This window comes from Setaria viridis, chromosome 5, assembly GCF_005286985.2.
Source record: "Setaria viridis chromosome 5, Setaria_viridis_v4.0, whole genome shotgun sequence".
Taxonomy (NCBI): domain Eukaryota; kingdom Viridiplantae; phylum Streptophyta; class Magnoliopsida; order Poales; family Poaceae; genus Setaria; species Setaria viridis.
The window spans coordinates 14700825-14714078 of record NC_048267.2 but is presented as its reverse complement, the minus strand read 5'-3'; the positions used below and the strand labels follow the sequence as shown (position 1 = coordinate 14714078).

Below are 13254 nucleotides of genomic sequence, written 5' to 3'. Positions count from 1 at the left end.
AGAGCCACCTTCCCTCCACATACTCTTGTGCTCGTAGGGATAGCCGCGATACTAGAAGAATCCTCATAGGAGGGTTTGCCGCATGCCTCATCTTGCAGCTCGTGATCCAGTTGAGTTCATGCTAGAACTCGCGAGTGATGTGTGATGAGTGTCGTGATCTTTATCCGACTCTCTGATTAGAGGTGGAGGTGTGACATGCAGTGTGGATCTATGCACTGAAGCTATCAAGGGAGCAGCTCGGGTAGTGTGCTCCATCATCTTGGTATTTTTCTCCCTTACGCTGTGTCGAGGATTCATCGTTGCCGCTGTCGAGGGAGCGGCGGTGAAGGAGTTCCTAGGGTTGTCAAGGAGGAGGACCAGGATATGGCTGCGTATTGCGCAGCTTCCTCGTGTGCAGGTCCTGCCTTTTGACACTGCTTGCACCTTGGTGATCTAGTAGTCGCCAGGCCTGTGTATCCTTGTGATATAGTAAAAGCCTGGGACTTCTGTGCAGACTACCAGTAGGCAGTTGCTTGTAGTCGTTGTTGTGCCATTGTGTTGTATTTTGTATACCCTAATTTCATTGGGTAGTCAAATGTAACTCTCTGGAGTTTTGTTAACATAAAGGATGCGATTAAGCTTGAGTATTTGTTCGATAATTGCAAGTCTTGTGCTTTTTTGAGAAAAAAATGATTGAATGATGTGGTCGTGGCTTTGTGAAGCCGCTTTAGTCTTGTGGAGACGAGTTGGAAACTCTAGAACTGGAGCTTCAGTGGCTATGGGCAGCTGACGAGTTGTGATAACTCGGAGATACTTGATGAAGTCAAGTCGAGAGCGGAGAGTGGAGCACGAGGGCTCGAAGAGCTGGAGAGCTCGAGTGACTGTGAATAGCTGATGAGTTGTGATAACTCGAAGAGACTTGATGAAATCAAGTCAAACGGAGTGCTGAGGCTCGGAGAACTAAAGAGCTCGAGTGGCTTTGGATAGCCAAACAGAGGCAAAGGTGGGAGTTTTGCCAAAGAAATTTGTTATTTTTAATTAACTGGTATGAAAGCCCGAGTGTATATCTTGTAGTCTGCTATGGATAATAGCGACACAGTTGTTCTATATTCCAAGAGTTTGATATTTCTTCTCCTGCGAGGTCTTGTAGTTGATACGATCTAGGTCATGTGACCTTGGATATGATGTAGGGACCTTCCCATGGCGAGTTGAGCTTGTGTAGCCCTGTTGTGTCTTGAATGCGTTTAAGGACCATGTCTCCCAAGTTGAAGGAACGCTCTTTGACATTGCGGTCGTGATAGCATCGTAGTCCGTCCAGACATCTTGTTTCTTCCAAACTGTCGAGGTCTAGGCATCTTGTTTCTTCTGATACTCCTTCGTTATATTATTCGACTGCAAGAGACTGCCACACGACGTCTTTGTGTTACCGCTGTCGTGCAACCTTTTCTTGAGAGCTTCAAGTAACATGCCGTTGGCACGCTCGACTTGGCCGTTGGCCCTTGTATAAGCGATAGAGACGTATCGTACGTCAATTCCGCTGTTCTCGTAGTATTCCCAGAAGTCGTGATTGATGAATTTGGATCCTAGGTCGGTGATGATCCTGTTGGGGAAGCCGTAGCGATGTACAATTTCGTCTAGGAAGTCGAGGAATCGGTCTGCTTGGGGCAAGTAACAGGTTTAACTTCAATCCATTTGGAGAATTTGTCGATGGCTACGAGTACTCGATTGCACCCTCCTGGCGTAGTTGGTAGTGGTCCTATCATATCAAGCCCCCAACAAGCGAAAGGCCATGTTGGAGGTATCGTGATGAGCTTGTAGGCGGGGACATGCTGTTCCTTAGTGAGGAACTGACAACCTTGGCATCTGCGAACTAGTTATTTTGCATCGGCCAGTGCCATGGGCCAGTAAAAACCTACTCTGAAGGCTTTGCCAACGATTGTCCGTGAAGAGGCGTGGTTACCATAGATTCCTTTGTGTATTTCTTCTAAGATTTCTTGGCCTTCTTCTCGGGTGACACATTTCATGAGTACCCCTGAAGATGCGCTCCTTCTATAGAGCTTATCTCTGACTAGAACATAGCTTTTTCCTCATGGTGAAATTTGCTCAGCTTGGTTTTTCTCAGATGGTAACTTTTGTTCTTTGATGTAGTCGATGAATGGTGATCTCCAGTCAACTTCAATCATCATGATCTTTCGATTGGGTTCTGGAGGTTTGGTAGTTGCTGGAGTGACTTGTTCTGATATGGATGGCTTGTAGAGCTCGTGTACAAAAATTTCTGCTGGAACTTCTGCACGAGTTGAGCCCATTTTTGACAATACATCAGTAGCTACATTGTTGTCGCGGATGATATGATGAAATTCCAAGCCTGAGAATTTGTTTTCTAGCTTGCAGACCTCCTTACAGTAGGCGTACATGTTTTCCTTGTTGCGATCCATTTCATCATTGACTTGTTTAATGACGACCAGCGAGTCACCATATACTACTAGTCGTTTGATTCTGAGTGAGATTGCGAGACGAAAACCATGTAGTAGTGCTTCGTACTCGATTTCGTTGTTTGAGACTTCCCAAAAGATTTGGAGAACGTATTGAGTTGTTCACCTTTTGGGGAAATCAAGAGTACTCCCACACCAGCTCCTTCAAGCTTGAGGGAACCGTCGAAGTACATGACCCAGTGTTCTGGCCTTTCGACTGGTGTTGGTACTTGATTTTCCCTCCATTCGGCCATGAAGTCGACCAGAGCTTGAGATTTGATAGCTGTTCTTGGTTTGAAGTCTAGAGATAGAGCTCCGAGTTCTACTGCCCACTTGGAGATTCTACCCATTGCATCTCTGTTGTGAAGGATTTCGCCGAGCGAGAAGTCAGTGATGACGGATATGCTGTGTTCTTGAAAGTAGTATCGCAGCTTCTGTGAAGTAAGTAGGATTGCGTAGAGTAGCTTTTATACTGATGGGTACCGAGTTTTGGAGTCCGAGAGTACTTCACTGATAAAGTACACAGGTCTCTGGACTTTGTAAACGTGGCCTGGTTCAGACCGTTCGACTACTAATGCGGTGCTGACAACATGAGTGGTAGCAGCTATGTATAGGAGCAAGTCTTCGTTTGGAGATGGAGCGGTGAGGATTGGTGGTTTTCACAGGAAGTCCTTGAGTTGTGTCAGGGCTTTGTCTGCCTCCTTTGTCCATTGAAACTTGTCCTGGCGTTTGAGTAGCTTGAAGAAGGGTAGTCCGCGCTCTCCAAGTCTTGAGATGAATCGATTGAGGGCTGCCATGCAGCCTGTGAGCTTCTCCACATCCTTGATATCAGCTGGAGCTTGCATATTTGTGATGGCAGATATTTTCTCCGGGTTGGCCTCGATGCCACGGTGGCTAATGATGAACCCGAGTAGTTTTCCGGAAGGTACACCGAAAACGCATTTGGTAGGGTTAAGTTTCCACCGAAATGCTCGTAGAGTCGAGAAAGTTTCTTCTAAATCGGTGATTAGATCATCTCGGTCTCTTGTTTTGACGACTACGTCGTCTACATAAGCTTCTATGTTACGGTGTAGTTGCTTCTCGAAACACATCTAGATGGCACGCTGATAGGTCGCACCCGCATTTTTTAGCCCAAATGACATTGTTTTGTAGCAAAATGCTCCAAACGGGGTGATGAAAGCTGTTTTGGTTTGATCTTCTTCTTTGAGGTTTATTTGATGATAGCTTGAGTTGCAGTTGAGGAAACAAAGCAACTCACACCCAGCTGTGGAGTCGACTACTTGGTCGATCCTGGGTACTCCAAAGGGATCCTTTGGGCAATGTTTGTTGAGATCTATGTAGTCAACGCACATCCTCCATTTGTTGTTTTTCTTGTGAATGAGTACAAGGTTGGCTAACCAATCAAGGTGAAAAACTTCTTTGATGAACCCTGCTGCGAGTAGCTTGGCTAGCTCTTTTTTTATAGCATCTCTTCTGTCTTGGGCAAACCTTTGTAGGCGTTATCTTTTTAGGGTGGCTTTGGGATCAACATTTAATGAATGCCCAATCAGTTCCTTGGGCACACTAGGCATGTCAGCTGGCTTCCAAGCAAAGATATCTTGGTTAGCCCGAAGAAAACGGATGAGTGCGCTTTTCTATTTGGGGTCTAACCCTGTTCCAATTAGAGCTGTCTTGGATGGGTCACCAGTCTTGAGATCAACGGTTTTGAAGTCTTTCTCACTTGCTGGTTTGACTTTTGTTGATCCCGACTTGTTTTCTGGGATTTCGAGTTCTATGGGATTGAGTTTCTTTGAAGCCGAGAAGACTTGTTGCATGGGGCTGGGTGCTTGAGAAGTTGCTGCGATTTTCACAGCTTTGGTGTCGCACTTGTATGATCGCCTTAAGTCTCCCCGTAGCGTTAACTCGCCTTTGGGTCCTAGCACCTTGAGTACCAGGTAAACGTAGTGTGGTATTGCCATAAACTTGGCCAGGGCTGGCCTCCCGAGTATGGCATGGTAAGAGGTTTCGAAGTCGGCGACTTCAAATCTGATATACTCGGTTCAGTAATGTTCCATGGTGCCGAAAGTTACTGGTAGGACAACTTGACCTAGCAGTATGGCTGCATTTCCTAGGACAATCCCGTAAAATGGTGAGACCGTTGGGGTGAGCATGTCTATGATGTCGAGGCACATTTTCCTTAATTTTTTTGGTGAAAATAATGTTGAGTCCGCTTCCGTCGTCAACGAGTACTTTGGTCAATCTTGAGCCTGCAACAACAGGGTTGAGTACCAGAGGGAATCAACCTGGTTCTGAAAAACTTGTCCATTGATCCTTTCTGCCAAAAGTTATGGGTACCTCAGACCATCTAAGCGGTGTGGGAGCAACTGGCTTGATAGCCATGATTTCTCTGAGTACTAGCTTGTTGGACCGCTTGGATGCAACCAAAAATGTCATTAACTATCTTAGAGGCCGTCTGGAATTCTCCTTCGCCTTCTTCATCCTTATTGATTTTGCCTTTACCCTTGTCTTTTCTCTGACCAAATTCTTCGGGAGGTGGTCGTGCGGGTAGGTCTTGCATTACTCGGTGCATGCTGTAGCAATCTATCGCTGAGTGTTTGCTGTTTGGATGCCATGGGCATTGTTTCTTGAGTAACTCGGTGAACGTGGGCCCTTTATCGCGTTTGCGGGACCCTTTGTTCCCTGAGTTTGTCATAGTAGCAACAGTGTTGTCGGGTTTGCGCTTGCGGTTTGGATTACCCGAGTAGTTATTTTGAATATCAGTATTTCGGTTCCTATCTTGTTCATGACTATTGTTATTGTTGTCGCGACCGCGGTTGCGATGGGAGCCGAATCACTCACGCTCTTTATCTTCTTCATCTACCCATTGTTGTACCATGACTTTGAGATCTTTGACGGTGGCTGGACGACATCTGCCAAAGTCTTGGTATTTTCGACGATCGTAGAGGCCATTTTGAAAGCACTCAATGACGTCTGTTTCTGAGATGTCGACTATTGTAGCCTTCTTTTCGAAGAAATGGTGCACATAGTCATGGAGTGTCTCACCTTCTTTCTATTTAACTTGGCTTAGATCGATTTTATTGCCTGGTCGAGACATGGAGCGTGGTCGAGACATGGAGCCCGCGTAGTTATTGGTAAAAGCTTTTGTCAAATCCTCCCAAGAGTCAATGGTTCTGCGCTTGAGTGACTCAAGCCATGTTAATGGTGCGGGTTCCATGCATATAGGAAAATGAATGACCTTTGTGTCGTCGTTTCCTCCGACTGCTTGAACTGCCAGTAAGTAGCACCGTAACCATTGAACTGAGTCTTGCTTGCCATCGTACTTGGTGATCCCTGTTGGCTTGAACTTCTTGGGTAATCTAGTCTTCATTACCCGTGCGGTGAAAGCAGGAAAATGGTTATACTTGTCGACTTCACATTCGCGTTCGCGGCGACTATTGATTACTTCCCTTAGATCACTGAAAATTGACGCTTCGTGATCGTTTCTGCGATAGCGAGGGCTTTTCGTGGAATTGGTGCAGCTAGCGTCTCCAGCGTCCTTATTTCGTCTTGGGGCCTCGCGTTCATCTTGCCTTGGCTGGTTGACTACTTCGTTGCTTTTTCTTTGAGCTTCACGATGGCCACCATGGACCGCGACGTCTCTGCTGCCGTCTTGATGGGCTGAGTTGCGAGGAATAGATGGGATTGAGGATTCTTTATCGAGTAGGTTGTAAGCTTGCTCTGCGAGTTGCGCAATTAACCCGTTGCCTCGCTGCGCGAGTTGAGCTGTTAATTCGTTGTCTCTGTCATGAGGTATGAGAGTTGATATAAGATTGATTGAGGCAATTGCTGCGAGTGGAGTGTTGTGTTCTCTAGCTTGCACTGTGTCGAATGCTCTTTCGAGGTTCATGATAGGGATGTTTATAGCTAGTAGTCGGCGACGATCCACTCGGACAGCATTACGTGCTCTTCGTCGATTCCTTTGTTTAGAGGTTTCATCTTGCGGGGCGTTAGCTGATGACTCGCCGTCCGAAATATTATCGGGTTGTATAATTTGTCTAGGGGTTCTCTAAAAACTGGTACCCACGTTATCGTTTGGTGTCGTGATGACAAAAAATCCCTGTCTAGGTAGTAGCTTCCAGAGCTTGATGTTGCAAATTCTGTAGTGCTTTTTTCGTGGTTTGAAGTAAGTGGGACGCCTTCTTGATAGGGAAGGTTGTCTATGTGAGCGACAAGGCGTGACTCATAATCTTGAGCGAGGAAGGATGGCTTCATCCCAGGCCAATAAACGAATCTGCCTTGCGGGGTTGAAGTAACTACCAAACTTTGAGCTTGGCCTAATAAAGGAATTTCTTGGATGTAGTTCGAGTCGTAGTCGCAGTCCTTGACTGCCCCGAGTTCGGGTTGGGTTCGAGTGAGGAAACCTTGGTGGACCTCGGCTGCGTTGTGGAGTCCGCACGGGAATCGACTTCGAGTTGAAGCCACCTCCCGCCACTCGGCGTCGCACAACGTCATCGCACGCCACTGGTCCTCTCGCCTCGCGGCCTCCGCCCGCGACTCCTCCTCCTCTTTGCGCGCTACAGTCGCACGTCGTGCTGGGCGCCGCTCTGCTGCTGCCTCCTCAGCCGCAATGCGCCGCGCCACCTTCTCCTCCTCCTCACGCCGCTCCTCCTCCTCGGCCGCCGCCCTGCGGCCGCGCACCGCTCGTGGCCGAGCGGTAGGAGGAGGTACGGAAGGAGCCCCTAGAGCTAGCCGGGAGTGCCAGCACCACGCCGGCCGGCAGTGGCGCACCGACCACCAAAGCCGCGGCATCCGCGGGCCTCGCACTGCCTGCGCCCTACATGCCGGCACCGCCCGCGCCACCCGCAGCCGATGCTCTCCTGGAGCTAGCCATGGGGAAGGTGAAGGAGAGGTGAAGGAAACAGCCAAGAGAAGAAGGGGAGGGACCCGCCGCGGGCACCCGCGCGCTGCCGCCTGCCGCCCGCGCGCGCTGCTGCTCCTGGCCGCCACGCGCCGCCTACACCCACGCGCCGCCGCCGCCAGGGTGGGCCCACGCCGAGCGCGTAATGGGGAGCATAGGAGAGAAGGGAGCTCAGGTACGGGGAGAGAGGAGAGGGGTAGATGGGAAGGAATTAGGCTCTGAATATCAATTATTGGCCCAATAGATCACTTTCCATTCCACACACCCATAAAAGGCAGCTTTGGGGTACATATAGGCCAACCATGGGTAGGTGGCTTAGAAGCTAAGCAAATCATCTCAAGAGCATCTAAAGCAGTAATTGGTGATAAGGTACATGTATGCATGAACCACCCATGGATACTAGTGCTCACAGGCACTAAGCGCACACGGGTACTACTAATACATTATTCTATCACCATCACCATCAGTACTTTAACAGGTATCGTTGAAGCAACCGAGAAAGCGGTCACTCTGTGTCTGTGACCCAAGTCCGACACTCATATGAAGATTAGAACATGTTTACCATACAACCAGGTTACACTTCGACATGAACTGTTTTGCTCCAGCCTGCAGCCACGGTAGATCGCCAGACGAGAGCCAGAAACTGCCTGGAACTGGAATCACATGTGCTAAGGAAAATAATAGACTGCCATAGGTGATCGGGCTCACAAAACCCACTGGCATTTTTTCGATCAATGACTTCAGCTAGTGAACATAATCTTTTACAGAAGCAAACCAACCTTCCTCTTGTCTTCACAACATGGAATGTATAACCATAGCTCATGCTACAGGCTAGAGGTCACAAGGAGTTTTAACATCAACAACACACAGTTCTCTCCAGCTCCTCATCTAGAGAGCCATAAAAGCCAGATGAGTCAACTGCAGGACATAGACACCAAGGCGCAAAATAGAGGTGCAGCTAATTCAGGAAAATTTTGGCTCTACTTTCATTGTGACCACCGGCCAACCATTACAGACTGACTGAATTCAGGCTGACAGGACCCAAACGTGACTGAGTAACATGATTCTTCCCCAACCTGAAGCTCCAATCCAGATATCTAGGGCACATTTTCCGAGTAATCATGTGACCATCTGTGTACAAGAACAGTAAAAAACATCACTTTAGTGAAAACATAGCAAGATAGGCATACCTTCAGTTCAAACTACTAGTGATTAGGAGCATACCTTCAGGTTTCAGCCAAAGTCGCAATCCCCTGGTCCATCAAAGAAACTGAAATTAGGAGTGTTATCTTCCGCTAACCATGACGCGGGATCATCCCAGGGCATGGGCATGGCTTTATCTTCATTTGACCAGTACGACTCGAGCAAACAAGCCGCCATCTCAACTATCCTGCTGTTGTCATGGTTCTGGAGATTCTCAATCTTGTCCAGCCATTCATTATCTTCAATCATTTGCACATACATGTTGACATTGCAACCCCATGGGGACTTGTCGGCCTCCCCAGCCTTCAAGATATCATCAAGGCCCTCCAAACAAACCATTAATATACTAGTGTCAGAATAGCTAAGCAAATCACAAAATGCCTTGATGCAACCCTGGCTCACAAGATACCTAGCAAACAAAGAAAGTGTTAGTAAAGGAATGGTAATTGCTTGCATTAACGCACAGAAGCACAAAATATGATGGAGAACAACTAGCATACCTTTTCTGATCATGTGTCCCACCAGATGCTGCATTAGCGATTGCCCAAGCAGCTTCATACCTGACACCAAACTCAGCGGTATGCATCAGATGTACCAAAGGACCAACCATGTTCCCATTGATCACACTCTACAAGCAAAAGAATATGTATTAAACCTCAGGAATAATATAAGCAGCGAACAGGAGATCACTTCAAAAATAACATGTTCACATCCAACAAAATAAGAACTAATATAAAAGGTTTATTCCCACTAGGAAGTTATACTACACAACAAAAAGGATATCAGCGTTTGAATCTATATGATCTACCCCCGCCCCTATCCATTCGCAGTATAGCAATATGTTGGCTCAAAGTTTACAACCTGAATCTGCTCCTTGTTTCCAGCCATGATATTGGAGATGATTCGACAAACTTCAGGTTTTATGCCTTTATTTCTATTTGTTGTCAGAAGATTCAAAAGATAGGGAAGTGCTTGAAGATCAATGATACACTGCAGCAAGGTGAACCATTAATAAGCGGGGAAAAAACACAACCTAGGTTAATCAAGGGAAAACAAAAGGAAAAAACAAATCAGCAGATTACAAATAGCAACACTATCATTATATTCGGGAGGTATACGTACACATAAGTAATCTTCCAATTTTAGAATTACAGATAGAAGTTGGATGAACATAATATGAACATTAGGAGGAAATGGTCAAATGGAAACAGATGCACATGTGATTGCTAAAACAATTTTGTTCTAGCACAAGAAAATATGGGAAAGTTCTCATAATGATCAGAACCCTACTTCTTTAACGTGAAGGAGGTTAAGATAAGTACATAACAGTGAATAAATCAAGTAGAGGTGATTATTTAAACTTTAAATTTGAACTGTTACCATAACATATACAACACAAAATATTAATGTCATAACAGTAAACGATGGTGAACATTACTAATAAGTTGCAGATAGTAATAACACAGGAATGACCGGTTTCTAGACGTTTTTGAATGCATGTAATACCATTATATCAATAATATCAGAATATATAAGTTAGCAATTCAATGTTACTGGCACATACAACAGGAAAATATCTGTTAGAAAATAATGAATACCTGAATCTGGGCATCATCCCTACTGACAATGTTACCAATCACATGCAGCACAGGAATGAGCACCGAAGGTGAAGAATGGCTAATAAAAAAAATTAGTAGCTTGAGAAACAGTTTTTCTTTTTGTTAATGCTCAAAGCAAAAAAAGAAAAAAGGGAAAAACTTACTTAAGGAGCTCAACAAGCTGAGGGCATGCTCCAGCTTCAATCACAGCTTGGATATTGTCATTACCACCATCAGACAAGTAAGAAAGGGCCCTGCATGCATTACTTAGGACCTCAACATCTTGAGAGTGAATGAGTTGTCGCAATACTGGGAGTGCTGGCTTCACCTGCTCAATCACAAACCAATCAACCAAAGTAGAATAAAATAGCATATATGGCCACTGTGATATCAGAGAACCACCATACATGCTCAAAGTCGGCCTGTGACAAGCCATGGCAGATGTTTAAGAGGGCCCAGCTGGCCTTGTGCAGCATTGAGAGTTTGGCATGTCCGCAGAACTGCTGAAGCACAGGGAAGAGTGCACCATGTGCAAGTATCAGGCCACGGCATATTGTGGTGTTACTAGCCATTTTTCCCAGGGCCCACACCACCTGCAAAATCAAAAGAAATAATCCATTTATAAGAATTCCAACTGCTACTAATAATATGAAAAGTATGCACATTACAAACTTCAATAGTTTGATTCTTTACGTGCCTGTTCACGGACATCCTCACTTGGTGAGCTGAGAAGCTTCACAAAGATAAGCATGGCAATAGTATCATCTGCTGTGCGCAAAGCAATAGTGGTGAGAACCTGCTCTACCTCAAACTGCAGCCACAAGAAAACCAAAATAAAAGGTTAAAAAATTGTCTCAAAGTGGTTTCCAATTAACACCACAAAACAGAATTTAATGTGAAATAGACCAGATAACATTGTGATCAACAAGTAAGTAAATCCACATTCTTAGGCTTGCAAAGCAACAACAGTACAACCTATTGGAAGTTTCAAACATAATTCTCAGTTGAACACAGAGTAACTCCCATTTTCTGGAATGTGCAAATGCAATTTTAAAAGGCCAGTAAAGAAATCTTAAAACATGGTGCCAATCGAAGCCACATCATGTTATTCTGACCTGGAGCTCAGGGCAGCCCTCCCTAGAAAGCAACTGTATAAAGACAGGCACCAGTCCAGAGCTGACCACCTCTTCGGTCGGGGGGTTCTCTGTTAGTGTTACATGAATACATTGCTAACGATCAGAGCAGCTAAGCATATACATCAATTGCAAAATGTACATATGCATTTTTTATTGGGGGTGGGTTGTTACGATGCAATTTGGATTTGGACAGTTACACGAAGCAACAAAAATAGGAAGCAAATTCATTAGAACCAGATGATCAATAATGTTATAGCATCGCAAGGACGCCCAAAAATTTCATTTCAAGAGAGCAAACGGCAGGGGCAGGAAAACCGAATGGGAAAATAGCAACGAACCGATCGAGAGCAGCTTCCTGAACTCCCTGACGGCCTCCACCTGCACGCTGATGTCTCCCGAGAGCAACCCTTCTGCCAACTGCGCCGGGATACTCCCCAACTACACCAAGGAAACGAACACGGAATGAGGAACAATCATGAGACAGAAAGGGGAAAATCCAAATTGCAGAACCGCCAGATCACAGGATCAGGAAGACAGGAACAGCCCCCAACGAGAAACCCACTCACCCTCGTCTCGGGGACCGGCGACGGCTGCTGAGACCGCGCGAGCGGGGCCGCCTCCCCGCCCGCGGCGGCGCGGCGGGTCTTCTGGAGCGCGCTGTCGCGGCTTCTCTTGCGGATGTCGACCGTGAAGCCCACGCGCCGCCGCCGCCTCTCGTCCAAGTCCGCCGACGGCTTGAAGCTGCTCCGGCGCAGCTCCGCCCGCTCGCTCGGTCGCAGCGACATTGCCTCTCGCCGGAACCCTAGCGGAAGAAACCGGTGGGCGCGAACTGCGCAACCCGGCGAAATGAGGAGGGGAGCAGAAGCGCGCCGTTTTGATTCCCGAAACGGACGCAAGAAGGAAGGAGGAGAAGCGAGCCAGGAGAGAGGCAGGCGGGCGCCGGTGCTTCTGCCGTTGACATGGTGGGCCCGCGGAGACTTTTATATTTCACATTTTCACCGGTCACCGCATACTGCTTGGGGGCTCAGCTACCGGAATGTATTGAACTTCAAAGCCCAATAACGCTCGGCAAAAGCCCAAGGAGAAATCATGCCGCGCCCACGCGAAGACAAAATAATATCCTGGCGCCGCGAAATTTCCTATTCCGTTACAGCTTGGCTTTTCTGACTTTTTATTCGTGGCACGCAATGTTGGTGGCTTCCAAATTGACTTTTTTGCGGGGCATGTTTTGGAGCATCTCTCCAAAAATTCTTCCCCAAACTATTAAGGGTTCTTCTAAAATTTTTTTTCCTCAAAATCATATCATCCCACAGGAGTTCACCAATACTAACTTCCCCATATTTTAAATCAAGCCACGTCAGCACGATGGACCCTCAGTTGGGCGGCCTCCTGGTTAACCACGTTCCATGCCTCCTCTTCTTCCCCACACCGCTCCCCTCCATTTCCACCGAAACAAGGTCCAGCAGCCGGCCAAATTCGCCAGACTTCGGCCATCCCCGTTCAATAGCCGCCGGCCGCAGCTCCGTCAGGTACACCTTCTTCCGCTCGCGCGCCTGCTGCGCCTAGACACGGTGTTGGGATACGAGGTAGGCTACACTAGCGCAATTCAAAATTTCTACCGCGTATAACCAGGAAGAACTGCCGTATAAGGATCACGGGATTACCACTCGACGCACTACTGGTGCGGAAGATGTAGATATGCGTCGATGCAGTGAAGACGATCACGTAGTCGATCACGTCCAGCAGCTCCTCAACAGCTCGTCCACGTGCAGCAAGATCGCCTCCGGTACCGCGGCTCGTCGTCGGCTCGTCGTGGCTCGTCGGCAGCTCGTCGGCGGTTCGTCCAAGTGCTGCAGGCGCAACACCTCCAAGGTATCCACACGTGCAGGGAGGAAGCGTCGCAAGCCGGACTGCTAGATCCGCGAGTTGCAACAGGCGAGGGCGTGGGAGGCGCGGCAGGTGTGTTTCGC

The 13254-nt window shown here is 47.3% G+C and overlaps 1 protein-coding gene across 1 annotated transcript; it reads right to left on the bottom strand.

Annotated features, from left to right (window-relative positions):
* Positions 1-8025: 8025 nt before the first annotated feature.
* On the bottom strand, positions 8026-12219 carry LOC117854999 (importin subunit alpha-1b). Its single transcript, XM_034737268.2, has 11 exons — positions 11851-12219; positions 11623-11722; positions 11264-11352; positions 10846-10959; positions 10556-10741; positions 10313-10476; positions 10149-10227; positions 9412-9540; positions 9051-9178; positions 8572-8959; positions 8026-8478 (listed from the first exon to the last, which is right to left on the bottom strand). The coding sequence occupies exons 1-10, from the start codon at positions 12067-12069 to the stop codon at positions 8581-8583; spliced, it is 1587 nt and encodes a 528-aa protein (XP_034593159.1). The 5' UTR covers positions 12070-12219; the 3' UTR covers positions 8026-8478; positions 8572-8580.
* Between the last annotated feature and the right edge of the window lie 1035 nt (positions 12220-13254).